Source organism: Magnusiomyces paraingens, assembly GCF_902498895.1.
Source record: "Magnusiomyces paraingens strain CBS 517.90 genome assembly, contig: contig1, whole genome shotgun sequence".
In the NCBI taxonomy this organism is placed as follows: Eukaryota; Fungi; Ascomycota; class Dipodascomycetes; order Dipodascales; family Dipodascaceae; genus Magnusiomyces; species Magnusiomyces paraingens.
Window position 1 is genome coordinate 4,566,599 of NW_022474067.1, and position 25,170 is coordinate 4,591,768.

General features: G+C 37.9%; 8 protein-coding genes across 8 annotated transcripts; 4 read left to right on the forward strand and 4 right to left on the reverse strand.

Moving 5' to 3' along the window:
* Window positions 1-84: 84 nt before the first annotated feature.
* On the reverse strand, window positions 85-1,116 carry SAPINGB_P001384 (uncharacterized protein; the record flags this gene model as incomplete). The annotated part of the gene is made up of 1 exon (XM_031996107.1): window positions 85-1,116. One exon carries the CDS (start codon window positions 1,114-1,116, stop codon window positions 85-87), a length of 1,032 nt encoding a protein of 343 aa, XP_031851998.1.
* A 392-nt stretch (window positions 1,117-1,508) lies between these two features.
* SAPINGB_P001385 (uncharacterized protein) lies at window positions 1,509-3,983 on the forward strand (the record flags this gene model as incomplete). The annotated part of the gene is made up of 1 exon (XM_031996108.1): window positions 1,509-3,983. The coding sequence occupies one exon, from the start codon at window positions 1,509-1,511 to the stop codon at window positions 3,981-3,983; it is 2,475 nt and encodes an 824-aa protein (XP_031851999.1).
* Window positions 3,984-4,263: 280 nt separating this feature from the next.
* On the reverse strand, window positions 4,264-5,265 carry SAPINGB_P001386 (uncharacterized protein; the record flags this gene model as incomplete). Its single annotated transcript, XM_031996109.1, has 1 exon — window positions 4,264-5,265. The coding sequence occupies one exon, from the start codon at window positions 5,263-5,265 to the stop codon at window positions 4,264-4,266; it is 1,002 nt and encodes a 333-aa protein (XP_031852000.1).
* A 3,976-nt stretch (window positions 5,266-9,241) lies between these two features.
* On the forward strand, window positions 9,242-14,021 carry SAPINGB_P001387 (uncharacterized protein; the record flags this gene model as incomplete). Its single annotated transcript, XM_031996110.1, has 2 exons — window positions 9,242-9,526; window positions 9,579-14,021. 2 exons carry the CDS (start codon window positions 9,242-9,244, stop codon window positions 14,019-14,021), a joined length of 4,728 nt encoding a protein of 1,575 aa, XP_031852001.1.
* Window positions 14,022-14,104: 83 nt separating this feature from the next.
* Window positions 14,105-16,174, reverse strand: SAPINGB_P001388 (uncharacterized protein; the record flags this gene model as incomplete). Its single annotated transcript, XM_031996111.1, has 1 exon — window positions 14,105-16,174. One exon carries the CDS (start codon window positions 16,172-16,174, stop codon window positions 14,105-14,107), a length of 2,070 nt encoding a protein of 689 aa, XP_031852002.1.
* Window positions 16,175-16,845: 671 nt separating this feature from the next.
* Window positions 16,846-20,794, forward strand: SAPINGB_P001389 (uncharacterized protein; the record flags this gene model as incomplete). The annotated part of the gene is made up of 2 exons (XM_031996112.1): window positions 16,846-16,922; window positions 17,002-20,794. 2 exons carry the CDS (start codon window positions 16,846-16,848, stop codon window positions 20,792-20,794), a joined length of 3,870 nt encoding a protein of 1,289 aa, XP_031852003.1.
* A 122-nt stretch (window positions 20,795-20,916) lies between these two features.
* SAPINGB_P001390 (uncharacterized protein) lies at window positions 20,917-22,727 on the reverse strand (the record flags this gene model as incomplete). The annotated part of the gene is made up of 2 exons (XM_031996113.1): window positions 20,917-22,652; window positions 22,715-22,727. The coding sequence occupies 2 exons, from the start codon at window positions 22,725-22,727 to the stop codon at window positions 20,917-20,919; spliced, it is 1,749 nt and encodes a 582-aa protein (XP_031852004.1).
* Window positions 22,728-23,362: 635 nt separating this feature from the next.
* SAPINGB_P001391 (uncharacterized protein) lies at window positions 23,363-25,018 on the forward strand (the record flags this gene model as incomplete). The annotated part of the gene is made up of 2 exons (XM_031996114.1): window positions 23,363-23,469; window positions 23,548-25,018. The coding sequence occupies 2 exons, from the start codon at window positions 23,363-23,365 to the stop codon at window positions 25,016-25,018; spliced, it is 1,578 nt and encodes a 525-aa protein (XP_031852005.1).
* Between the last annotated feature and the right edge of the window lie 152 nt (window positions 25,019-25,170).

Consider the following 25,170-nt stretch of genomic DNA (forward strand, 5'->3'; position numbering starts at 1 on the left):
TATGAACAAAAAGTGGTGATGATGTCCACTTGTATTTTTTTTAAGTGTATGAGTTGAATAGTGATAGTAATAATATTAATGATTTTAGTCTATATTCTGAGGTTCTTCTAGTCCAAACAAGTCAACACTATTTTGATAAGCTGCTAGCGCAACTTCTTCCAACGATAGTTCCTTTACTGATGCAACTACTTGAGCGACTAATCCAATAGCACACGGCTCGCAACGGCCAGAAATCATGGATCCTGGTGTAAACTTTTCCTTCTTAACTAAAGGATATGGAAGCAGCGAGCTAGGCTTTTGAGGCCGTGATTCAAGGGCAGCAAGATGAAGTTTAAAAGATGCATGCGATGGTCTAATTTCACACCAGGGACCATCTGTTTCCAGCATTAATCGTGACAATGGCAACGCACGAACAACGGCCAAGTTCTCTTCAGTTTTCAGCGAGCATCCATTAATACCAATATAAAGTCCAAGATCCAGCAACTCCTGCATCTCTTCCACAGTTCCTGTAAAAGAATGTACAACTCCGCCGCGTGTAATTTTTGCAAGGTACGGCTCAAGAATTGTCTTAAAGTCGTGCGCGGCCGCGCGCGAGTGCAGAAACAATGGCAAGTTGTGCTTGGCTGCTAAATCCAACTGCATCTTAAATGCCAAAATCTGAGCTTCCTTGTCTGCGAAATGTAGTCGGTCGTAATCCAGTCCAATTTCTCCAAAAGCCTTAACAATACCAAGACTAATTCCCTTGTGGATCAGCTCATCCATCTGAGCAATGTACTCTGCGCTCGACATATTGTGTCGACTCTGGCTTTCTGTCAGATCTAGCGCCTGGCACGGGTGCACGCCAACTGTAGAGTATAGTAAATTGTGGTATGACGGCGACTCTTTTGCTAACCGAGTGCATAAATTTAACACATCTGCTGCTTCATGCAATGATGAAGACGTGACGAGCATTTTCGTAACATTGGTCTGGAGCGCTCGATCCAGGACATGTAAACGATCATCGTCGTGTACCTTTCTTCCATGGTATACACCAGAGTACTGGAGATCTGATAGATTAATTCCAATATCAACGTAGCGAATTGATGCACGAAGCGCAACAGATACGGTGCCCGACATGGTTTGTTTCACTTAAAATTGATGCCCGAAGTAGAGGATTCTAGCTTAGCTTCAGTCTTAAAGGGGTAACCGAAAAAAAAAAAAAAAAAAAACCTCTGGGGAATTCATGCTGTGGGTAATTATTGGAACGATCAAAGTAAATATAAGAACTGCATGATTGTGTGGGCTGATAACGGCAGCTTGTCAAAATTTTGGTCATCTTCTTTCTCCATCACCACCATCCCTCCTTCCATAAACCACACCATTGCCTTTTTTTTATAAAATAAAATCATATAAAAACTGGGGATCCCCCCCAATAGTCACTTCACAAAAGAAAATCGCTCATATACCCAGTCCATAAATCAGTCAATTTCTCCCATTCTCTCATTTTCTTCTCGAGGAACCCTTACATCATGCCGCAGCATGCCTCCACAGACTTTTCGCTTTCTCTCTTGAAGTCTTCTTCGGCTGGCCGCAAGCGCCAGGCACTCGCAGAGGCTCGGAAAAATAATGACCATGTTTTCATGGCTTTGTATCAAGATCGACTTTCCTACAAGGACATGAAGGCGCTGATATCTGCACTTGGTCTTTCCAACTCGCCCCGTGCGCACGACATTCTCATGTCATACCGCATTCTTTCTACCCTTGAAAAATATCTTGAGGAGACTGACTCTTGGTCTTTCAACATGCTCAGCAATTATGAGTTTCAAAAAAACGTGCGCCAGTTTGACCTTGACGTTGCAATCGTCGTTGGTGCTCGCTCAGAACATCTTCTTGCTGAAATATATTCTTGGAATATCCCCAAGCTAAAAAAAACAATCATGGGGTTTTCTACATATTCCTCAGATGACGCAACAATTCTTACAGTTCTTGTATTTCGTATCCTTAACAATTACTCTACACTTGAGTTTACTCTTCAACTTGCACTTTCTCGCGCAACTTTGATCAAAATTCACCATGAAATGTGCTCATTATTTACAAAAATTCCCGGTGCAGATGAGGACCCTCTGTATGATGATCCCTATCATCGTCGTGAGCGTGCGAGAAACGAGTCTCTGGTAGAGGCGTACCGCCGGTTCGTCACGTCTCTTCTTTCAGAACTTGAATCTACCCCTTTTGAATCTGTTCAGCAAGAGCTCTTTCAAATTGTTCGTGACTTGCGCTCAATGTTTTACAAATTTGCAGATTCAAACACTTCCAAAAACTTAAAATCCTTGGAACAGCAAAGTAACCAGACTGGACAGCCTCCTCTTTCTAATAGCGAACCGCAAACTCCATTATCCCCTACTCCATCTTCCGATCCGTCTTTAAACATCCCCAAAATGACCATTCCTGAAAACCTTGCAGCCAACGATATTAATAATAATAACAATAATTCTAACACCACTAAACAACCTAGTGCTAAGAATCCCACTGACATCCACCCGGAACCACATTTTGACAACAACTACAAGCAGCAAAAAAATAATAATAATATTCCTGATCCGACTGCTTCAAAGAAAATGGACACTCCTCCTCTTTCTGATTCTTCCCGCAGCACACTTAATTCCTTTTTTGGATCCTCCATTCCTACATCAACATCTTCAAGCTTCCTCTCAGGCAGCACAACACGTGCTAAAAAGACTTCTCGTCGCAAAACCTCAGGCTCAAGCTCATCGGTTGTCTCCAGTTTATCTGAAGAGCTCCCCAATATGCTTCAAGCTTTTGAACTTGCACGGAGACGAGAAGAATATTTTAAACAGCATCAACAACAATTCAGTTCTCCTCCAGGAACCCCATCTACATCAACCACTTCTGATCATGACCCACTAAAAACACCAACTTCCTCTACAACTTCGGATAACATATTTTCACCTGAGTCTTCGACAACCTCTTACTTTACATCTCCTACACAAAGCTCATACGGTCCCGAGCTCTCTTCTAACTCCAACTCTAGTTCCAACCCCACCTCTTCTTCCTCATCATCCACCATTACTCATTCAACATCCATGTCTTCTCTGCATCCTCCTCCTCCAAATGCAAACATTAAGCACCAATCACCTATTGCAGAAGCTGCTGTTTCATCAGAGCAAATGGTCCAAGTTAAGATGGTTAATGGTCGCATGATGATGAAAATTGAAAATGGCCAATATGTAGATATGCAGGAGTGGGCCGATCGCGCAAATACTGTGTCTGAGGTTAACCACCAGTCGGCTACACATCCGAGTTACTCGATACATATGCCCTCGTCACCAACGCACTCGCATGCTTCTTTGCATACAGAAACCGGACTCAAAAAGAAGCCGCAACCATCCACTGAACCTAAACAGCCGCAACGGGCTGTTACCGCTACCGTTACTAACGACGACCTTACAAAAAAGCCTGTTGCTCCACATTCGGTCTCAACCCCCGATTTGGCCTCGCAGATTGTTGTTCCCTCTGTGACGACCATCCCCAGCTCCGTTTCCACACCATCATTTGGTGTTGCTTCCATCTTCCAGCCTTGGCTTAGATCATCTTATAACGCTGGTGCAACACCTGTTATTCCCAAGGATGAGGTTGACAACTCGTTAGTGGTTTCTAAAAAATCTCAAAAACAAATTGCAGATAAAAACCAGCCACAACCTATGTCAACACTGGATTTTCTGAGGCAGAACGCGCCTGGTTTAGGTCTGAGTACAATTCCCGAATCACGTTCTTCGCAGCCTCAACACCCGCCTCCTGTACTACTTAAGAATGACACTAGCGTGTTTAAGCAAAAACAGCTTCCCGTTGCTCCAAGCGCGGCTTCTACTCCTGCAATTAATACTTCAGTAGTTGCAAATGGTGACAAATCTTGGATCAAGGGTATGATTGGGAACGCTGAAATGCAATTCCCTAAAAATTATACAAATGAGATGGGATTTTAGAAAAAATTAAAAAAATTAAAAAAAAACCTCACATTTACTTAAAAAAAACTTAAACATTTCAAACATCATTCTCAGCGCACTTTTTTAAACACAATTGATTAATTTTTTTGTGACAAATGTTTTTTTATGTATTGTATTTTGCTTTTTTTCCTTCGTTAGTTTTTATCAAATAATAGTTTAACACCAAATAAAAAATTCATAAAATAATTAAATAATCATTAGTAATTCGTAAATATATACTGAAATATCATTAATCGTAAATCATAAATGTCACATAAAACTAGTGACCAACAGGAACTGTCTTTAGCACAATCAAGTCGTCGTCATCGTCATCGTCATCGTCGGCGTTATTGTTATCGTTGTTACTAAAATTATTACTTATCTCAAAAGGTATTTTCGATAAAGAAACTTTAGGAACATTTTCCCCTTTAGATAAAATAAAGCTATTTTTGCTACAATTTTCAGTCATTGTACTCGTTTCAACCACTTTTTTAGACCCATCAAACTCTATAGAACTTTGTGATTTTTTGCGGGCTCGCAGTGTTTTAAGGTGATCGTCCAGCGAATCAAACCAGCGTCCATACGCAGCCTGTAGCTCAATTGGAACAATTTCCAGTGCATTTTGCTTAAATTTTGTCATGTTTAGTTCCTTGGTATTTTTTTGAACAGTTAACTCCTCATCAGCTCCATAGGAATTTATTATTTCAACAGATGATTGTGGCATTGAATCAGAATTTTCAAATTGCTGCATGACATTAGATATCAAATTATCCAAAAACTCATCGGTATTAGCCATTGATGAATTATTACGAGATACAAAGCCGCTGGAATTTTTGGTAGAAACAACACCAGAGGGTCCTGAATCAATAATAATTAAATCATCATCACTATCCATATTACTAATACTCTCGTTAGCTGAAAATAGTTTATTTCCACTATTTTCAACAAATTTAACATCAGCATAATCCTGAATTTCCTCCACATCTACCCTGGAATTCTCTTCTTCATCTTCAGTTTTGTCTTCATCCTCTTGGTACTCTTCCTCTTCATCGTCTTCATAGCTATCCTCATGATCGTCTTTTTCAAATGTTTCATCTGGGTCAAAATGAGAATCTTCAGGCGTAACATTTTCAATAGTTATTTCTTCCATGTTTAGTACATCGAGGTATCCTTCAACTTCGGAAAAAAGACTATCAGAATTTCCTACTAATGGTACCAAACCAGTAACTGCCCAAGCATACTTGATAAGGTCTTTTAAAGAACGATTATTTTGTTCAGACATCAACCTTTTTCGTATAATTTCATACCAAGTAATAAAATCATTCGAAAATTTTAATTTAGTATAGGGTACCAAAGATGTTTGTCTTTTAATTCTTGAGCCATTGTGACAGGCGACATTTAAGAAATTAAAATAAAAGTACTTGTAAATTGGAAGTTCCATGTAATTTGAGTCTTTAATATTCTTTAATAAAGACAGAGACATAAAAGAATTGTTTGGAAGATAAAAAACTGCAATATTATGCATCAAACATTCTTTTACAAAAGCAACATCAATAGAGCACCTTGAATTACTCAGTAAAATTATTCGCAACTGGAGAGGATCTTTGTCTTTATCAATGCGGGCATGTTTGTCTTTCAAAAAGCATTTTAAAAGCCACTTATTAAAAACATTTGATTTAGAATCATTCCATGGCGTTAAACAAAATGCAGTTTTCTTTTCCCATTGCTTGTTATCAAGGTTTGAGGATGATTTCGTTATATTTTTTTCTTCAAATATTAATTTAGAATTTTCACGCAACGATTCGTTTGAAAAAACATAAAAAGATTCAAATTGTTTTCCCGTCGCGGATATGCATTCAAATGCAACAACGGATTCTGTTTTTTGAGAAAAAATTTGATCTGTAACATCTTTTTCAATTTTTCTTCTTCCTAGAGAAATAAAACTTTCCGATTCTATTGATGATCTAGTTGATTTTGTATTTACCCATGCACAAACATCCACATTAAACCAGTATTCCAAAGGGATTTTTTTTGCATATTTTGAGTTCAATATATTATAAAGAAGCTTAGCTCCGTCAGATCCAGGTTTGGAAGTTTCGCGATATGACGAAACTATCGCATTAAATGGCCGTAAATCTGGGTATTTTTTAATAAATACCCTTTGGGTCCATGTCAAATCGACAGTCAAAATTATATTACTTTTATTACGTTTTGCCTCCCAAGCCAGTAGCTTATTAGCGTAATGTGTAATTACGGGTAATGTTGGCATATGACCCATGTTTTTTAAATCTCGAACAACTTCTGCAACATGACTCATTTGTTTTTCTGTCAAGTGATGACCTTTATATTCTTTAGTTTGCTGACAACTCATTTGAGATGGTGTCGTAGAAACATTCGATGTTTTCAATGTTTTCGTAGTATTTAAAGAATATTTACCCATGGGATAAGTGGGTCTCTTTTTACTAGTGTCAGGTAAAATTTTTGCATATTTTTTGCTATTATTCACAGTTTTATGTACTCGATATCGATGATCAGTATTAATAACCCGTGATTTATTTGCTGTGAATCCTGTATTTGTGACCTCAGAGAGATCACTAGGTCGAAGACCGTAAAAACTGCAAGTGTCTTCAACACTGAAACCACTGTTTAAAAATTTTATAGCATCTTGAAGTTTAGTATCTGTTGTGTTTGTCATGTGTTATTAGAATATCTTTTTTTAACAGTTTAAACAAATAAAAATATTTTATATCACAAAAAGATGAAGCAAACATTTAAAAGTTATAGATGGTTTGAAATACAACATATAGTCTAAAATGTTGAGTCTAAAAAAAAAAAAGTATATGGCAAAAAAGGAAAAGAAAGGAATGAAGAAGAAAAAACAAAGATTTTTATAATAAAAAAAAAAAGCAGCTGTTCTGTCGCATACAGGTAAATATATTGATTACATAAGTACTCTTACCTACTCTCTCTTTTATCTACTAAATCTTTTACACCATTGTGTGGTTGCCACCAAAAGTTTGTTTAAAATTGGTTTAATCCCTCTTAAAAATCCTTTATTAAAGAATAAATAAGTATCTATTTAAAATTAAAAATTTTGCTTTAGATTATAAACATGAATTTATTGGATCACATAATAATCACATAATAAATGCTATGCATAGCATTCACATATGTGATTCATGAATGATCATTAAACTCTATATATGAATTCACACTTATTTTGTGGTTCAGGTCAAAGCTTATATATTTTGTTTTCAGCTGACCATAGATGATCATGTCTCCTCCTCATAAGGAAACATTCTCCCAACTGTAATAAATGTTAATTTTATTTACTCAAACTTTTCAAATAAGCTGAAATTTCCGCAAAATTTTGGGATATATCAGATTTTTTTTGATCATCTTTTGTGTAGCTTCGAATTAATAAAGAAATTTCATCAATGATTTTAAGAGATTGATTTACATCTTTCTTTTCCCAGTCTAAATCCCATAATAATGAAGGTACACTATCCATAGAGGCAGAACCACTTTCAGGGGAATACGGGTTATTACTGTTTTCTCGTGAATTATTGGCATTTGTAAACTTCAAAGACCTACTAGAATATTCTAAATTCAAAGGCCATAACCCAGTCAATTTAAAGGCAAAAATAATTATGCTTCGATAATTTTCATTTCCCGTAAAATTCTTCTTGACTTTTTGATACCAAAGAAAAAAAGAGTTGTAATCAATCATTTTAGGGGAGATGTATATTTTAGAAGTGTTGGTGTCGATACTTTCCAACGAATCTAAATACTGACTTCTTAATGCATCAAAAAAAGCCACATTAATGGGAGTATTTAAATAATCTTGATTGAAATTTAAACCTTTGTCCCATGGGGGTAAATAAATAACAATAACATTATTTTTCAAACAATCAACTATGAGCTTTTTTTCATCTGACCTTTCAGCGTCAAGTAAAAGTAATCGTGGTTCAAGTATACTTTTTGGTTCCGTTTCAGGAAAAAATACATCTCGAGCCCATTTCCGGAAAATGTCACACTCAATCACATTTTTATCATCTCCATATTCAAATTCGGAGTATTTCATTTCGGTTTCCAAACTCATTGTTCGCCATTTTTTAGATTTTTCCAAAATTTTTTTGTCATATTTTTTTCTGATATTTTCATTTGGAAATATTGCAGTAGAGGGAAGACTCTCGCCAGTAGCTGATATACATTCGATACATGTAACCCAATTTCCAAATTTGTTATTTCGTTTTTCTTGAATAAGGCGACTAACTTCTAACCTGTTTAATGCTATACGTGACTCTCCATTTTTTTCATTGGGTCGATCAACTAAAAACCAGCCTAATGCGTTCATGCTATATCTTCGTTCTGGAGGTATGGAAGATATTAATTCAGTTTGCAAAACATTAAAAAACAATTCAGCTGCTTTAATACAATTTCTTCGATTAAGCGCTCTGCGATAATCACAAAATAGGTTCGAATCCCTGTCAATTTCTGGATAATGCTCACGAAGTGAATCGTACCATTTTTTAGAAACATAAATATCGGATTTCTCCACCTGGCTAATTTCTGAATGGGCAAACCCCCGAATGCAATCATTTGTAGGCTTGTGCCCAATTTCGCGCATTCCTTCTACAATCTTAGCAATTTTTTTCTCTTTTTCGAAAGGTAATTTTTTCCCATCGCATTTTGCACGACTTCGTCGTCCAGAAGCTCTTGGGTTGCTTTTTTCGTTCAAAATATCCGAAGAGCTTACCATATCTAACTAATTATTTTGAAGTGATGATAATGTCATCGCGAAAAGCTTGTGTATTTTTTCTAGCCAATAATTAATTAATATATATGTAAATTTTTGCAAGTTGAAATAGAAATCAAAACAAATTCATTTTAAAAAATTTATCTGACAAAATTTTCAAAGACGTTATCAATATATATTAATATTAAAAAATATATATTCCTTTCTTTTTATTAATGATTTGTTATTGATTTTTTTTTTAAAAAAAGACTCAAGATATTCCTTTGAAATGTTGAATTTAATTTATGGATTTGGTCATAACAGTAAATGAAATTATTTAAGGTGATGTGTTTTTAAACAAGATATATGGGTTAGGGGATAATCCGTTCTGAATTATACAGTACCACAAAATAAACCTAAACTTTTTTTTGTGTACCTGTCTAAATCGTGATCTTTTCCCGAAAGAAAAAGAAAAAGAAAAAATTAAAAGTTTTTAGTTGGAATCCCCCAACATTAGAATATGAAAGATAAAAAACCTAAATTTTCATCATCATCTGGTTCTTCTAAAAAGGGTGGATCTGGTAAGGATTCTCAAGATTCTAAGCAGAAATCCCAAAATTCTCCATCAGATAATGCCCCTGCTACAGGTTCCAAAGGTAAAGGGGGAAGACCACAACGTCCTCCGATGAACCCGGAGGCACGAAGAGCAGTTACAAATTCTGTTTCTTGGACTGGAAAACTCCCCGCTACTCTTTTATTTGAGCACTGCCAAAAACAAAAATGGGAAAAAGTTCAATTTGATATGGTAGGTTTAAATGTAAATAATTTTTTTCTTTTATATTGACTTTTCATTTTAGAGATCGGATAGTAAAGGGTTCACTGGAATTGCCATCTTAGCTTGTAAAAACCCTAAAACTGGATTGATTGAAACTCTCAGATTTGTTCCTCCAAATGATATTATTACACCACAAGCTACTTCTTTAGAGGCAAGACATCTTGCATCAACCTATGCACTCCACCGTATTGCTTCACACCGTAATTTAAAACCTATGCTTCCACCAGATCATAGGGATATTTGGGTCAAGCTAGATGATTTAAAAAAAGAGCATTTGGCTTCTTCTGCAGCTTTGACTAAGTCAACAGGAAGTAACAAGTCAGGGGATAAATCTCAACAGATAAATGCCAAAGGCATATTAGAGGACAAAACGTATCTATATGCTCAAGACCCATTTTTGGCTGATCGAGAACGTAAAGCTAATATTGAAAAGTTAAAACAACACCAGTCAAGTGATGAGCATAAGAAGAAAATGGAAATGAAAAAAATCATGAATTCAGTTAAAACAGCGCTATCCACTGAACAGTCTAGTAACAATTCACCTAGTGGATCTGGGACCAGCACTCCCGATATAAATAAAATTAAATCGATTCAAGATACCTCTGAATCTGTTGATACTTCACATGAGTCCTCTATGACTTCTATGGAGCCAAAGAAAAAACGTCCGCGATTTGATAAATGGTTATACATGTCTAAGGAAGCAAGAGTTCAGGCAGAGTATATCATTAAAAAATTTCACGGTTTTGCTTCATCGTCTGTAAGCATTGACAATAAAACATATTGGGACAACCCAAATAATTCTGCTGTTTATAAAGCTGTTACGTCTGCTCTTGTTCAAATTGGATTTCCTCAATACCAGGCTGAAGAAGCATTAGAACATTGCACTTCCCTTGCGGAAGCAATTGAATGGCTTTTAATACATGTTCCAGAAGATGATCTTCCTCCTATGTTTGCTTCAACTACAGAAAACATGGACAAAAGATCAACGACAACAATTGTTAACACAGACCTGAAGTTTCAATACTCATTAAGAGATATTCGGGCACACGGCGGTTATTCAGAAGATCTTATAATTGAAGAACTCCAAAAGGTTCAAGGCGACAAACGAAAAGCAATTGTACAATTGACTAAAAAGTTAGCACTTCCTGAATCTGATATGAATAGTATCGTTAAGATTGATGAAGCAGATACAATTGAAACTTGGAAAGAGGAAATGTTCAGTTTAGCGTCTATATACACTGAGGAAGAATTTGTGGAGAATACTGAGCAACTTTCTTGTACATTTAAATTCGAGATACCAGTCAAATTTAAACCTGAATATTTTGACGATCTTTTGCCAGAGATGAAAAACAAAAGAAAAAAGAAATCAGACAATACCATGGTGAATTATAAAGTTGAATTGACATTATGGATGCCAAGTCTATATCCTAATGAGATACCTGGAATTACAATTAATGTCATCCCTTCATTTGATGAGGCAAACAACTTTCTTCGAAAATTTAATCTTTTGGATTTAATTAAAAGAACCGGAGATTACGCATATAAAAATACTTTAGGAGAATTTATGGTTCTTTCTATTGTAGAATGGTTCAAAGATAATTTTGCGGAAATATTACTAAATCCCAGTAAACTTGTTCAACTAGCACAAGGTATTACTGGTGTCCAAGAGAATGAAATTAAACTTGAAAAATCTAAAAATCTTAAAAAACATAAGGGAAGCACTGAGTTGACACCTGATAAAGCTTCTCTTGATGTTATTAGCAGTACTCTTCAACAACATTCAGAAAAACTTCATTCTTTATCTAAATTTCCTAATTTAAATGAAATGATAAAATCTCGGGAACAGCTTCCTGCTTGGAAAAAAAAGGAGGAGATTATTAATATCATTAATAAACACCAAGTTGTTTTGATTACTGGTGAAACTGGCTCTGGTAAATCAACACAGGTGGCTCAGTTTATTTTAGATGCTGTTGCTGAAAAAATCAAGGAATCAACCTTAAAAAGTCCTTTAAATATTATTTGTACTCAACCACGTCGTATTTCTGCCATGGGGCTTGCTCAGCGTGTTGCAGATGAGCGCGATAGCCCGGTTGGAGAACAGGTTGGTTATGTTATTCGAGGTGAATCTAAAACTAGCTCTAAAACTCTTCTTCGATTTGTCACAACTGGTGTTTTGTTACGAATGATCCAATCTTCAGGTAGTTCTTTGCAGCCTTTGCAGAATATCAGTCATATTATCGTCGACGAGGTGCATGAACGCTCTTTAGATAGTGATTTTTTGCTGATCTTATTGAAGCGTATAATATCGGCTCGAAAAGATTTAAAAATCATTCTTATGAGTGCCACAGTTGATCCCCAACTTTTCATCAACTATTTTGGAGGAAAGAATAAAGTTGGTTATACTCATATTGAAGGCAGAACTTTTCCTGTTCAAGACTATTATCTAGACAAGATTTTAGAAATTACAGACTTTACTCCACCTGGGCTTATTTTCAAGTCAGGTAAGAAAAAATTCCAAAATGATGAATATTATGACGATTATGATGATGATGATAACAGTGGAATAGTTACCAGTACCACTGTCAGCCAAAAGATCATTGCTATGGCTAAGCAAGGAATTCAGTATGATCTCATAGCTACTCTTGTATCCTATATCGATCGTCAGCTTGGAGAGAAGGATGGCTCCATTCTAGTTTTCATGCCAGGTACAGCAGAAATTACAAGATGTATTAACACTATATCTTCTTCTTCTTCCAGATTTTATGCTTTACCACTCCATGCTTCTCTCGCCCCTGCTGAACAACGAAAAGTGTTTCCCAAGCCACCAAAGGGCTTTCGTAAAGTGGTTGTCAGTACTAATGTAGCTGAAACCTCAATTACTATACCAGATATTGTTGCTGTTATTGATACTGGCCGTGTGAAAGAAACAAAGTATGATGTTGTCAGTAACGTTATGAGACTTGTTGATTCTTGGACTTCCAAGGCCGCAGCCACACAACGACGTGGTCGTGCAGGTCGTGTTCGACAGGGTGATTGCTATAAACTTTTTACAAAATCAGTTGAAGAGCGAGACATGCCTGATAGACCCCTTCCTGAAATTTTGCGTGTACCGTTGGAACAACTATACCTCAATGTAAAAGCTATGGGTGTAAACCATACATCTAAATTTCTTAATGAAGCGCTTGATCCTCCTCATTTTGTGGCTATTGATCGTGCCAGAAATACTTTAATTCAACTTGGTGCTCTGGAGATTATTAATAAAAATTCTGGTGAAGAGTCACTTACACCATTAGGGAATCATATGTCTATGATTCCAGCTGATTTGAAATGTGCCAAGCTTCTGGTATTATCAGCCATGTTTGGGTGCATTAATACCGGTTTGATTGTAGCATCCATTATGTCTTTGCGTTCACCATTCATTTCTGTCAATGTGGAAAAACGTGACGAACTACGGAACGTTATTGTCAAATTCTCTGGGCCCGGTGCTACTCGCAAAACTGGAGGTGTTGGAGATTTACTTACGCAGGCAAAAGCATATTATGATTGGGAACAAATGCGACAAGATCCACACGTCAGTCCTTCTCAGCTCCGAAAATGGTGCAAAGAAAATTTTCTTTCGTATCAAGGTTTACAGGACATTTTTTCAGCCAAAAAGCAATTCATTTCAAGTCTGCAAGAAATTGGTTTTATTCCTGCTGGTTCTCTTCAGAAAATTCCGGAATATTATACAATTAATGATGATCTCAGAACACTTCAGCAAACAGGACTTACACGTGCTGTAATTGGAGCATCAATGGGTCCTACACATCTTGCCAATGTTACTCTCCCAGAAAAAGTTTTCAAAACAGTTGGTGGTGCAGGTGCAATCGAAATGGATAACACAGAAGCAAAAGATATTCGGTTTTTTGGGCCAAACATTGTTGATGAAGAGTTTGCTGCAGAAAAGTCCAATACTAAAAATCACAATAACACTAGTCAGCCGCAATATTTGACAGAAAGATTGTTTATTCATCCAGTTTCTTGCATTTTTGAAACAACGAAATTTTTGGATGACACATTAACTGTTAATGGTCATGGAATTGGTTATGGAGATGGTGCATTTATTAGTTTTGCTCGAAAAATGCACACATCAAAACTATTTATTGATTCCATAACTCCACTAAGTACTTATGGCTTATTGTTTTTTTCAGAAAATGTCAAAGTGGATACCTTTGGTAATGGTGTCATTGTTAGTACTGGTGGGAGTAAACTATCAGACAGCATTCAAAATGATGAAGAAAACGGGGTTTCTTGGCTCGGATTAAGGTGCTGGCCGCGAATTGGCATTTTAGTCAAGCTATTACGTCACCTATTTAATGATCTTGTCAAGCAAAAACTAAACAATCCTGGTTTAGATTTAAGCAAAAATGAAATCATGATTTTTATCCAAAAGCTGATTGAGAATAATGGAGCTGTAAGAAAGTAAACTAATTTCTAAAAAAAAATGTATTAAGTTTAGATTAAATAACAAATTGACTTTAATTTTTTATTATTTGCCCAAAAATTTGTTCAATCCACGTTTTCAGGTTGTAAGTCTTGTGGCTGATTGGTATTGGGTTCCGCGAATTCAGGGGTCTGAAGTTGTTGGCGAGTTTGTTCAACATATCTTGTAATTCGTTGGTTTGTAACCAAAGAAGGATCAGTTATGTTTTCAATTGAAACACTGTTCCCCGGAGACCTAGCAGTTCTAAGATCTGGAAAATCACTTTCAAGCTCAAGTCGTATTCTTCTGCGTCTAGCTCTTCCATATTCAGGCTCTAAAAATTGTACTCTACGAGTAGAAGGAGGCAGTGAAATAAATGGTCTCATGGATGACAAAGATCCATTTGAAAAAAGAGATGATGCAGAAGACGATACTGAAATTGACGAAACATTTGAAGTGGTAGATCTTGGAGAGTCAGGAACTGATGAGGGGATCGTTGATGAAGAAGTCAAAGTAACGGTATTTGAAGATAAATCAGGGTCATCAAAGATCGATAATGATTCAGGGCCAGCCTGTGTGCTATCACAATTATTGATGGAAGTGCATGATGGATCGTGTGGAAGATATTCCTGAGCATGAATAAGATCATTGATTAATCGGGGGATGAGTGAATTTATTGAATTGTCATTGTTTGAAAATTGAGGTTGTTCTATTCTTGAAAATATAAAAATACTGTTAGGGTTAAATGGTCTAAGGATCAAAGTTCTCATAGAAGATCCTTCAGAAATATTTTCAGTTTGATTCAAAGTGGAACCATTCTCTTGAGTAAGATCATTTTCTTGAGAAGGTTGGTTTTCTCGAAAAATTTGATTTGCCAAATCTGAACTTCGGCGTGTGCGAGTGCGTCTTAGTCTAGCTGCTGCTTCACTGAGATGAGTAACGTTGTCGATATTAGAATCAGGAGCTGAAGTCCTATTATTTTGATCTCTTCCAAAAAGACGTAATCTTGAATTAGCTTGTACTGAAGAAATCAACCTTCTATAACCAGTGACTTCATCCATATGTGCGCGTATATTATCAGCAGTAACTGGAAGTTGTGTTGAAGTTCCATCAGCTAAATCATTGTTATCAGTCACATCGCTGGTAAAAGAATTACGATTTGACAAGTATCCATGATCACGAAAATATTCCAATAACCTTCTTGCCCCATTCCTTCGCCTTTCAATATCTGATAAGTTCTCACTCTGTCTTTCATTTGGTTGTTCATTTAAATTCCGGTCAGAATAATTCAAAACCCTTCTAATCAAGTTAAAAGATCTGAAGAGATCTTCTGAAGTTGGGGGAGATGAATTATTATCATTATCATTGTCGTTGTCGTTGTCATTGTCATTGTCATTGTCATTATCATTATCGTTGTCGTTGTTAACTTCGCTATCACTGCTGTTAACACTAATTTCATCCTGAGAAACTCCCATTCCAATGTTTTCAGGTTGGTTATTATTGCTTAGATCATGAATAAGTATGGAGCTTGGGAATATATCTCTGCGAGGACCTTCCATAAAATTATGCGGCTGAAATTCAAGTTCATCTGAAAAGGGATTGAAAGCCCCTGAGGTTACATTGCTAGTTGCAAAATTTATAGAATCATCTTCTTGATCTAAGGCTTGAGCTCTTGCTAAGTCTCTGTTGCGTAATCTTTGTGAATAATAGATAGTGTTTCTGCGTCTAAGTAAACTTCTATGGCGATTTGAAGTAGCTAAATTAGAGGTACTTGTATTATTTTCTTGTAAAGATAAGGTGTCTTCAAATAAATTTTGAGGTGGTTCTCGCAAATTAGATAATTCTTGGTTGTCTGGGTTATTTGTATTCTGAGTAGAATTTAGTGAGAGTGATCGTCTGCGTTGAAAAAGAGACCCTCTAAAAGAAGAACCATTATTACCTTCAGGATAAAGAGATACTGGAGAATTGGTCTCATTAAAAAAAGAAGAAGCGTCTAAAAACGCACTAGGATCATATGTTCGTCTAGGTCTAATTCGAGAACGAGATCGCGGATTAACAAAATGACTAGTCGTATCAGAAAGTCGGTAACGCTTTGGGGCACGTTGAGATAAATCTGCAGGCTCTGGAACCGATGGTCTCCAAATAGGGACACCCATTTATTTAGTTAGATTTTAATGATGTACTATTTAAATATAAGCTTATATTTATAGTTGTTTGATGTTTTTATATGAAAAACTCTGAGGATGAATAAAAATGTGGGTGGTAAAAAAAAAAAGAAAAAAAAAAAAAAAAAATATAGGTATGCTACATTCTATTAATATTAATATTAATATTAATATCATATAATTATTTAATTATGTAATCATATTAGTCAAAGTTTAACTAATAATACTAGGCAACTGATGACCAATGTTTTATTGTCACGTATATTTTCGGATCCGGTACCATTGAAAAATAATCCGGGTCATTATGTATGAGTAAAAAAGAGACCTTTTAAATATATTTGAGAACATTATATAAGTAAACAAACATAATTAAAAAAAAAATAAACAAATAAACAAATAAAAGCCACCATCGGCGGCTGCTGTCGTTGTCGTTGTCGTCGTCGTCCAAAACTACTTGAGTTTTTTCCATGCTGTTCCTAAATTTAAAACAGTTGCAAACACCGCAACTCTAAGAAAAACAAACAAACAAACACACAAACAAACACACAAACAAACAAACAAAAGAAATTCAGCATTTTAATAAAACCGTTTATTTAGAAAGAAAAAAAAAACTCTTTCGGTATTAAAAGAGTGAGATTTTTTTTTTTTGACTATTTCAAACCATGACCTTAGATGATGATTCCACAAACTCTGAGGTGAATGATTTCCTCCTGCGTATAAAGCAGCTCGGTGAAAAAACGTAAGTGCTTTTCCCCCCAGAATTTCCCTTTTTGAAGTCTTTGTAAACCAAAATATTAATGCTAATTTCTTATTTATAGAGACCGTGAAGATGAGCTTAGACAACGTAGACTTGAGCAAGATATCCTTGAAGGAAGAAAGCGACGACAGGCTCTTCGAGCTGAACGCACGAGATCTCTTTCCCCAGAAAAAATTGCGTCTTCTTCTTCAACTAAACTAAGCACTGTGCCAGTGCTGAACGAACTTGATGATGTTTCTCTTCCACCAGCTTCTGAAAAGCTTTCAAAAGCTGATGAAATAAAAAAGGCTATTGCTTCCATTGCTGGACCCACTGGTACTCTTCCGTTATTCCCATCAGAAAAGAAATGTGTATCAGAGCCTTTACCTGTAAAAGATGTCCAACCTCTTTCACGTTCATATTTAGACAAGAGGCCTGTTGCTTTAGCACCCAAGTCTTCACAATCTTTTCAAAAACAATCTGATTCTATCTCTCATACCTCGGATATATTTCCGCATTTAAAGTCAATCTCATCCTCTTCTTTGGCTGAAAAACCTGGCAACAATGACAAGGCAGAGTTTTCATCTGTACGACTTAAAAAAATTGACCCCTTGTTGAAACAGGGATCTCATGGATCTGTGGAATCTAATGAGGAGCCTGTATTTTCTTCAAAGTCTCTTAAAAAAGTCAATTTAAAAAACCCAGTCGAAAATGAGAATGATAATGAGCCACCACTAAACCTTCCAAAACAACGAAACCCTTCGTCTTCTAAGAAAGTTCCACCTACTGCTCCAGTTAAGCCAAGATCTCTTTCATCTCAAAAGAAAAGTATCACTTCAAATGATTCAACAGAAGAAAATCCTAAGAATGGATTTTTTGAAGCCACAGAAGAAGATGTTGATAAAGAAGAAGAAAAAGCAGAAGAAAAACCGGAAAAGGAAACTTCTACTCGATCGTTAGAAAATGAAGAAAAAGAACCTGAAATTATTTCTCCACTACCCACAAGTTTGTCATCAGGCTTGAGAAAAGCACAAACTACATCTTCTCATAATATTCATGACAAAGTTTCTGGTACTGTTCATGGTCGAGTTCCATTACCTGGCATGGCATCTAATGTTTCTCACCCTAAGCCTTTGCATACATCTAAATTATCTTCTGATTCAATTACGCTCCCATCTTTACGGCCAACTAATGTTTTTCATGGACAATCTTCCCCAAACCGTTCTCCCTCTCAATCACCTACCAGATCTCTAACTCAATCACCTACTAGATCTCCAACCCATTCACCATGTCACTCTGCTGTTCATACACCGACTCACTCTCCTTCTAGGCAAACACTCAGACCGAATTTATCTCCAAGTGCTGTTGATCTCAGGCCATCTGCATCTTCTTTGAATCCTGCTGGTAGTTTTTTAGCTACAAGAGCTTCTACAATTGTTGTTCCTCGACCAAAATCACCAACTAGAGGAGGGTTTGTACAAAGTGCTATGTTAAAACGTGAGGGCACAGTTACCAATAGACCACGAGCAGACTCTGCTAGTGGTAACATTTTTGATGGAATTATGTTGGCTAATCCTTCTTCTAATAAGGTCAATCTAACTGGTTCTAGATCACCTTCTCCTACAAGACATGCGAGAACTCAATCTGCAACAAATATTGAAAGCTATCATTCCCTTAAAACTTTAAGTCCTCCTAATCTTCAGCCTGTAAATCAAGGTGAAGATAGTAAAGAATTTGAAGAGTTTGAAGATGGTGAAGATAGTGAAGAAAATAAAAAGCATCTTTCTTCTCCTCCAAGAAGCGCAAGAAATTCTGATGAAAGGGGCTCTCCCCGTTCTTCTGTTGCTGGATCTCTTAAAGCCACTGACTCTCGTCGGTGGAGTCCAGTTAAGCAGACTTGGTTGGGTAGTGCCTTGATGAAGAATTCACCATCCTCACCCCCTGATCCGAGCCCTAATATGAGTCGTATGCCAACAGTCATCCGTGCACCTTCTCCTACCCGTCACAATCGCGGAAATTCATTGTCCACTATTTCTACTGGGAAACTTACATTCCCAGTCCCTCCCCCTTCAAGACCTCCACTTCATAACGTAGCTCTTTCTGAGCCTTTATGGATTGAAAAAGATGATGCAGGGGTTGAGTATGAAGAAAAAAATCCTGCAAAGCCTGAACCACCTAAGCCCAGAAAAACTTTAGAAGGTGATTCTTGTGATAAACTTGACACTCCGCCATCTCCACCTCCTTCTAGACCTATGGATGAATCCAATTCTACTAGTTTTTCAAAACCCGCCCCTAAGCCGCCTGGAAATTTTAGCAGCTCGCTTTCTCGTAACAATACTATTCGACCCGCCGTACCAAAAAAGCCAGATCTCATTTCGAAATTGGAAAAGCCTACTCTTCCTTCTGATGCATTGGAAAAACTTCGTGCACTCCGATCTGGTGTTCAATCCTCTCAAAATAGTAAATCACCTTCAAGCGAAAGTGAATTGGATCAAGTTAAGGCATCCCTTCGACGAAGTAACACTCTGCAGTTCAAGCCTAGTCGATCAATCCGAAATGGGCCTCGACCAGTCCCTCCTAAATCCTTGGTTTCTCGCGGACCATCTTATTTTGAAGAGGAGAATGAAGATGATGAAGATGAAGAAGCACCCCCACTTCCTATACGCCCATCACAGCGTTCGTATGCTCTTCACGAAAATAACATTGAAGACGACGAAGAAGTGGAACCACCGAGACTCCCCCCTCGAAAACATGTTGTTTCTAGGACAACAGGACCATTGCCTCCCGTTCCTGATTCTTTGGCTGTCCGAAATCACATTGAAACCCCTGATCCTATTACTGAAGCACGAAAATTTCTCTACGGGCCCTCAAATGAAGAAAAGGAAGCAGATGAGAGCTTTTATTCTGGCACGCCCAATATTCCCAATTTTCTAAACAAAAAGACGGCTAAATCATTTGCAACTGACTTGTCTGAAGTTCTTAGCCGAGGCAAGCCTGCTTCCCGATCTCAGCCATCATCTCAGCCAGGCCTTACTTCTCTCGATGATACTACTAAATCATTTTCTCCTCGATTTGAACGCATGGCAGGTCTCAAAAAGTCTCACACTTTTGATTTTGATGGTCCAAGTAATGGTAAAGGTGGCGATGAGAATGAAAACAAGAAGGTGGAACTTAAACATATGACAAAAGGTCGTGCAAGAGGACCTCGTGGTAGAAAGCTCCCCAAGAATATTAAGTCAACCCCTGTTTCTGGTGCCTCCACACCACGCGAAGAATCTGATCGATTCCGTAAAGCACACCAACGTCAACGTTCGCGGTCATTGTCTCCAGACTTTGCCAAGCGGCTTTCTCATACAACGGCAACCAGCAACACTTTACCACTCGTTCGTAAGCCTAAAAATTTTGTCATAGAAAAACAGGATAAGGCTACTGAAGACGATGATGATTTGTTCGAGATTCCAACTGCACCACCTTCACGTGCTCTAACTCCAAGCTCCAACGATGAGTCTGGTGTTTTGCTGATTTCTAAAACTAGAAAGACTTTACCACCCCCACCTGCTGCATTGCAACCCGGTCATTCGCGTCCAGGATCTCCTATAATTCTTTCGCCTGTTGGCTCATCCATGCAAAGTGGTGTAACTGTTGCTCGCCAAAAGCCTGTGATTCGTAAATCGTCCCAAAGTGTTTCTAAGGGAATGGCGCAAAATGCAACCAACGGTAACACCGCACTAGTTGCTCAGCCAGTTGCACTTCCTTTGTCATCTAATGAAGTCCTTTTGCCGAATAGTCCTATCCAGAAAATTGCACGTAAGCCAGTGAAACCAGCACCAGCAAAGCCTCGCAAGCCTTCATCTTCAGTCCATGTGGAAAGTTGAAAGTCTCATGAGAAACAAAAAAGAAAAAAAGTAAGGTTTATTTTTACTTTTTTTTTGAAATATATTTATTCTATCCACTTCATTAAATAAAAAAATTATATAAACAATGATTAATTACATATTTAATTCTGAGGAGCAAAAGTAGAAATAGAGCCCTTTGGATTGATAGTATAAAGAGAGCTAGCCTTTTCTCCCCAAGCCACGCCAGCGTAGTTATCATTATAACGGAACAATGCGCCATCAGTAAGATTTGGGAAGTCGCTGACGACACTTGGGTCGGTTGTCCAAGCCTTCTTTGGCTTGACATAACCAGCCACCACAACAGAGTTACTGCCTACAGCGGCAATGAACTGACTTGACAAGTCAAATTTTAAGGAATGAATCAACCCCACACTAACATTTAACATGTGAGTTACCTTCAGCTTACGCAGGTCCCAGATAAAAATTTTGTTTTCAATATCTGATCCTTCTTGCTGCATTTTTGTTTCATCTGGGTGAACACCAACTTTCCGGTATGAAGCACCAAGCCAATAACCATTCTCAGCAAATGCAAGGGCCAAAACATCAGCGCCAAAAGAAACGTAAGGGTTTGGTAGTTCAAGAGAAGCCACTTTCTCTCCAGACTCCAGAGAAAAAATTTTGATAGAGCCCGTGCTGGTACCAAGAGCCAGCAGGTTTCCATCCGGATGAATATCCATTGATGTGTAGTACGCTTCGTGTTGCTTAGTAGTTGTGCCATGTGAAATAGTTTTGGGGTTTTCAGGGTCAGAGACGTCGTGGACCGCCCAAAAAGAGCATCCGTTAAAAGCATGAATAAAAGAAGAAATTGTCACGAAAAGCGATGAAACTGGGTGACTTTTAATTGCTGTCACAGCATATTGCTTTGAAGAGTCAATGTCTGTTAAGTTGATGGTAGAAAGAGGAACGACAGAAAGGTTATTAGAATTTGATAAACGAGAAACTCTGAAAAGCTCAATTAAATTTGTTTTTGAGCCCAAAGCAAATACTGAGTCAGAGATCCATCCTGAGGCAGTGATTATTCCAATATTACCAGTGAAAAGAGCATTATCGGTGGATGGATTTTGGGTAGAAAAAACACCAGCTTTAGATGCACCACCTCCAGACAAAAGAAATTTAGAAGTAGGATCGATAACAAGTTGGTGAGCATTAGGGAAAAACTGTTTTGTAGCTTTTTTGACAAGTCCGAATTTGGAAACGTCATTCAGTGACGTCCAGTCAAGACCAATCTTGCGTTGTCGACGTGTGGCTACAAGCTCCTGTCGTTTATGTGCAATGGCTTCAAAAACGGTATCCGGTAACACAATTTTTTCCTCCGCAGAAGAAGTTAATTCGTTTTCTAAATCTTTTAATGTTTTTGCTGGAGCTTGAGAACCAGAACCAGAAGCACTAGTACTAGCACTACCATTCCTTGACGCGTCAGGAACAGAAGATCCAATAGACGCGGAAAGTTGCGCAAGAGACTCACGAGCTTCATCGCGTTCTTTAATTAAACGTGCAACAACGCGAACTGACGCGTCATGGTAATAAAGAGCAGTGGAAAGTTCTTGTCGTGTCTGCTTCAATTGCTGGCGTAAAGAAAATGTTTCTAGTGCAAGAGCATCCCATTCATTTTGAAGAGCAGAAAGTAGCGAGGGAACAGAAGTCAACGCAGGAGCCCGTGGTGGAACTACCGGCTCATCTGTCTTAATTGAGATAAGTTCATCTGCTGATAGTGGTGTTTCTGGAACGGCAATGGGGTCAACGCCATTCTGTGCAATGTAAGATTCAATAAGAGCACGCTCAAAAATGCGGCCACTTTTTGGCGACAGAACGGGATCCTTCACAGGTTCTCCGGAAACTATAAAATGTTAGAAATAAAATGAATTTTAATTAACTAATATATTATTTTAGTATTCTTACTTGAGCAAATCATTTTCTAAAAAAAAAATTTTTCAAAAAAAATAATGATTGATTTTTTCCTAAATTTTCTTAAATAAATATATTAAACACAAAACAAACATAAAATGCCTTAATTGTGATGCCTGCAAAATGAAATTTTTCTGGAGGTTAGGCAATTTGTTACCCGGCCTAAATACCAGCCCTACACCCAAATGTGACATGACACTTTTGTTACAATATTAGTGTAACAATGACGACACAGGGCTGCTGCTGCCTCGGGCGCTCAATATTCGCTATCACCAGAAATTTTTCCAGTTCGCCCTTAAACGTTACGCTGTCAGATTTCAAATCGCCCCTTTTTAACACTCCTTCACACTCCTTTATCCATTTTATCCACCACCACATCAACCACCACAACCGGGCATACAGACCTAGACCGTCCCGACAAAGGACTTGCCAGCAACCTTTCTACCCGCCACCCGTCTCGGGAGTCCCGCTTGCTTTGTCTTTTTGTCCTGTGTTTTTGATCTTACAATCGTCACTCCTATCACTCACATTCCAGTGCATGCATATGGCCCCCTGCACCATTTGTTATTGTTTTTATTTGCCTAATTTCTTATAAGCTGATAAGTTCGCAGCATCACCGCCATTTTTACCTCTCTTGTGATTATGAGCTTTTCACCAGCGACGATCTCAACACCGTCAACCTCTGAATCCTCAACTCCTCCGTCAACTGCTGATTACGAATTTTCTGAGACTGCTGAGTCTATTCATCAGTATGTACTTTATTTATATAAGCGTGTGTCTTTTTTTAGAAACAAGAAACCCTATTAACCACAAGTAACTAATTTCAGCCCTTCTAAATTCTCACATTCTGCGAGCTCTTCTTTAGACAAGGCCGCAAATACAACTTATCGATCTAAGATGTCGTCCTCATCTTACTTTAACTCGCCATCGTCGGCATACATTTCTTCTATAAAGCCACCCCAAAAAGGCTTCAGACTGCCCTATTCTATTAAGAGACTGTTTTCTTCGAGGCCAATCGCTATCCTTCTTTCTTTGATCACCCTCCTCTACTTTTTTTTCCCATCTTCTATCTTTACATATATCCCTTCTGAGCTCCGTGGTCGCACCCCAATGAAAGATGACCTTAGTATTCCCGGAGTGTTCCACTATGATCTGAACCTTGCTGATGGTCACCCTAACGCTGCTCAACGCAATGAGCGTGTTCTCTTTTTAGTTCCTCTGCGTGACGCTGTCCCTCATATGTCTATGTTTTTTGGCCACATGGTCAATCTTACTTATCCTCACAATCTGATTGACCTTGCATTCTTGGTGTCAGACTCCAAGGACGATACTCTTAATGTACTCAAGAACTATCTCGAGGAGATTCAAGCTAGCACAGACACATCAAAGCGCTTTGGAACCATTGAAATTTATGAAAAAGACTTTGGTCAAGCTATTGGTCAAGGTTTCTCTGACAGACACGGCTTTGCTGCCCAGGGCCCTCGTCGTAAGCTTATGGCCAGAGCTAGAAATTGGCTTCTTTCTGCGGCCCTTCGCCCAGATCATTCATGGGTCTACTGGAGAGATATCGATGTTCAAACTGTTCCTGCTACTATTCTCGAGGATCTCATGGCCCATGACAAGGATGTCATTGTACCAAATGTTTGGCGTCCTCTTCCCGACTGGCTCGGAAATGAGCAACCTTATGATCTTAACTCCTGGCAGGAATCCGAAACAGGTCTTCAGCTTGCTGATACTTTGGATGAAGACTCTGTCATTGTTGAGGGCTACGTCGAGTATGCCACTTGGCGACCCCATCTTGCCTATCTTCGTGATCCCTATGGTGATCCAAATGTAGAGATGGAGCTTGATGGTATTGGCGGTGTTTCTATTCTTGCAAAGTCAAGTGTCTTTAGAAAGGGTGCTCATTTCCCTGCTTTTAGTTTCCAAAAGCATGCCGAAACAGAAGGTTTTGGTAAAATGTGCCGCAGAATGGGCCTTTCTGTCATCGGCCTCCCCCATTATGTTATTTGGCACATTTATGAGCCGTCATCCGATGACATCAAGCACATGGAGTGGATGGCTGAGGAAGAAGACCGCCGCGAGCACGAACGCCAGCAGCGTGAATCACACGATAGAGTGTGGGCTGCTGGTTTCCAAGATGTAAGAAACTCTTGGGACCGCGAACGCGAAAATATTTTTAAGAACGCTGAGATTCGAAGTAAGTTTGGTGTCAAATACGATGAGCAATTTTTTGAAAAGAAAGCTGCTGAGAATCTAAGAAGAATGGGTGCTATTGCTGCTGGTAAGGTTAACTAATTAATATGAAATATCTAGTGCATTTTTGATTACTCTCGGCTTAATGGTGGAAATTTTTTTTGAAAAGTTAAAAAGTAAAATAATTACAACCTTGAAATTTGGAATTTTTGATTTGTGGTTCCAATGTTATTGACTACTATGATAAATATTTG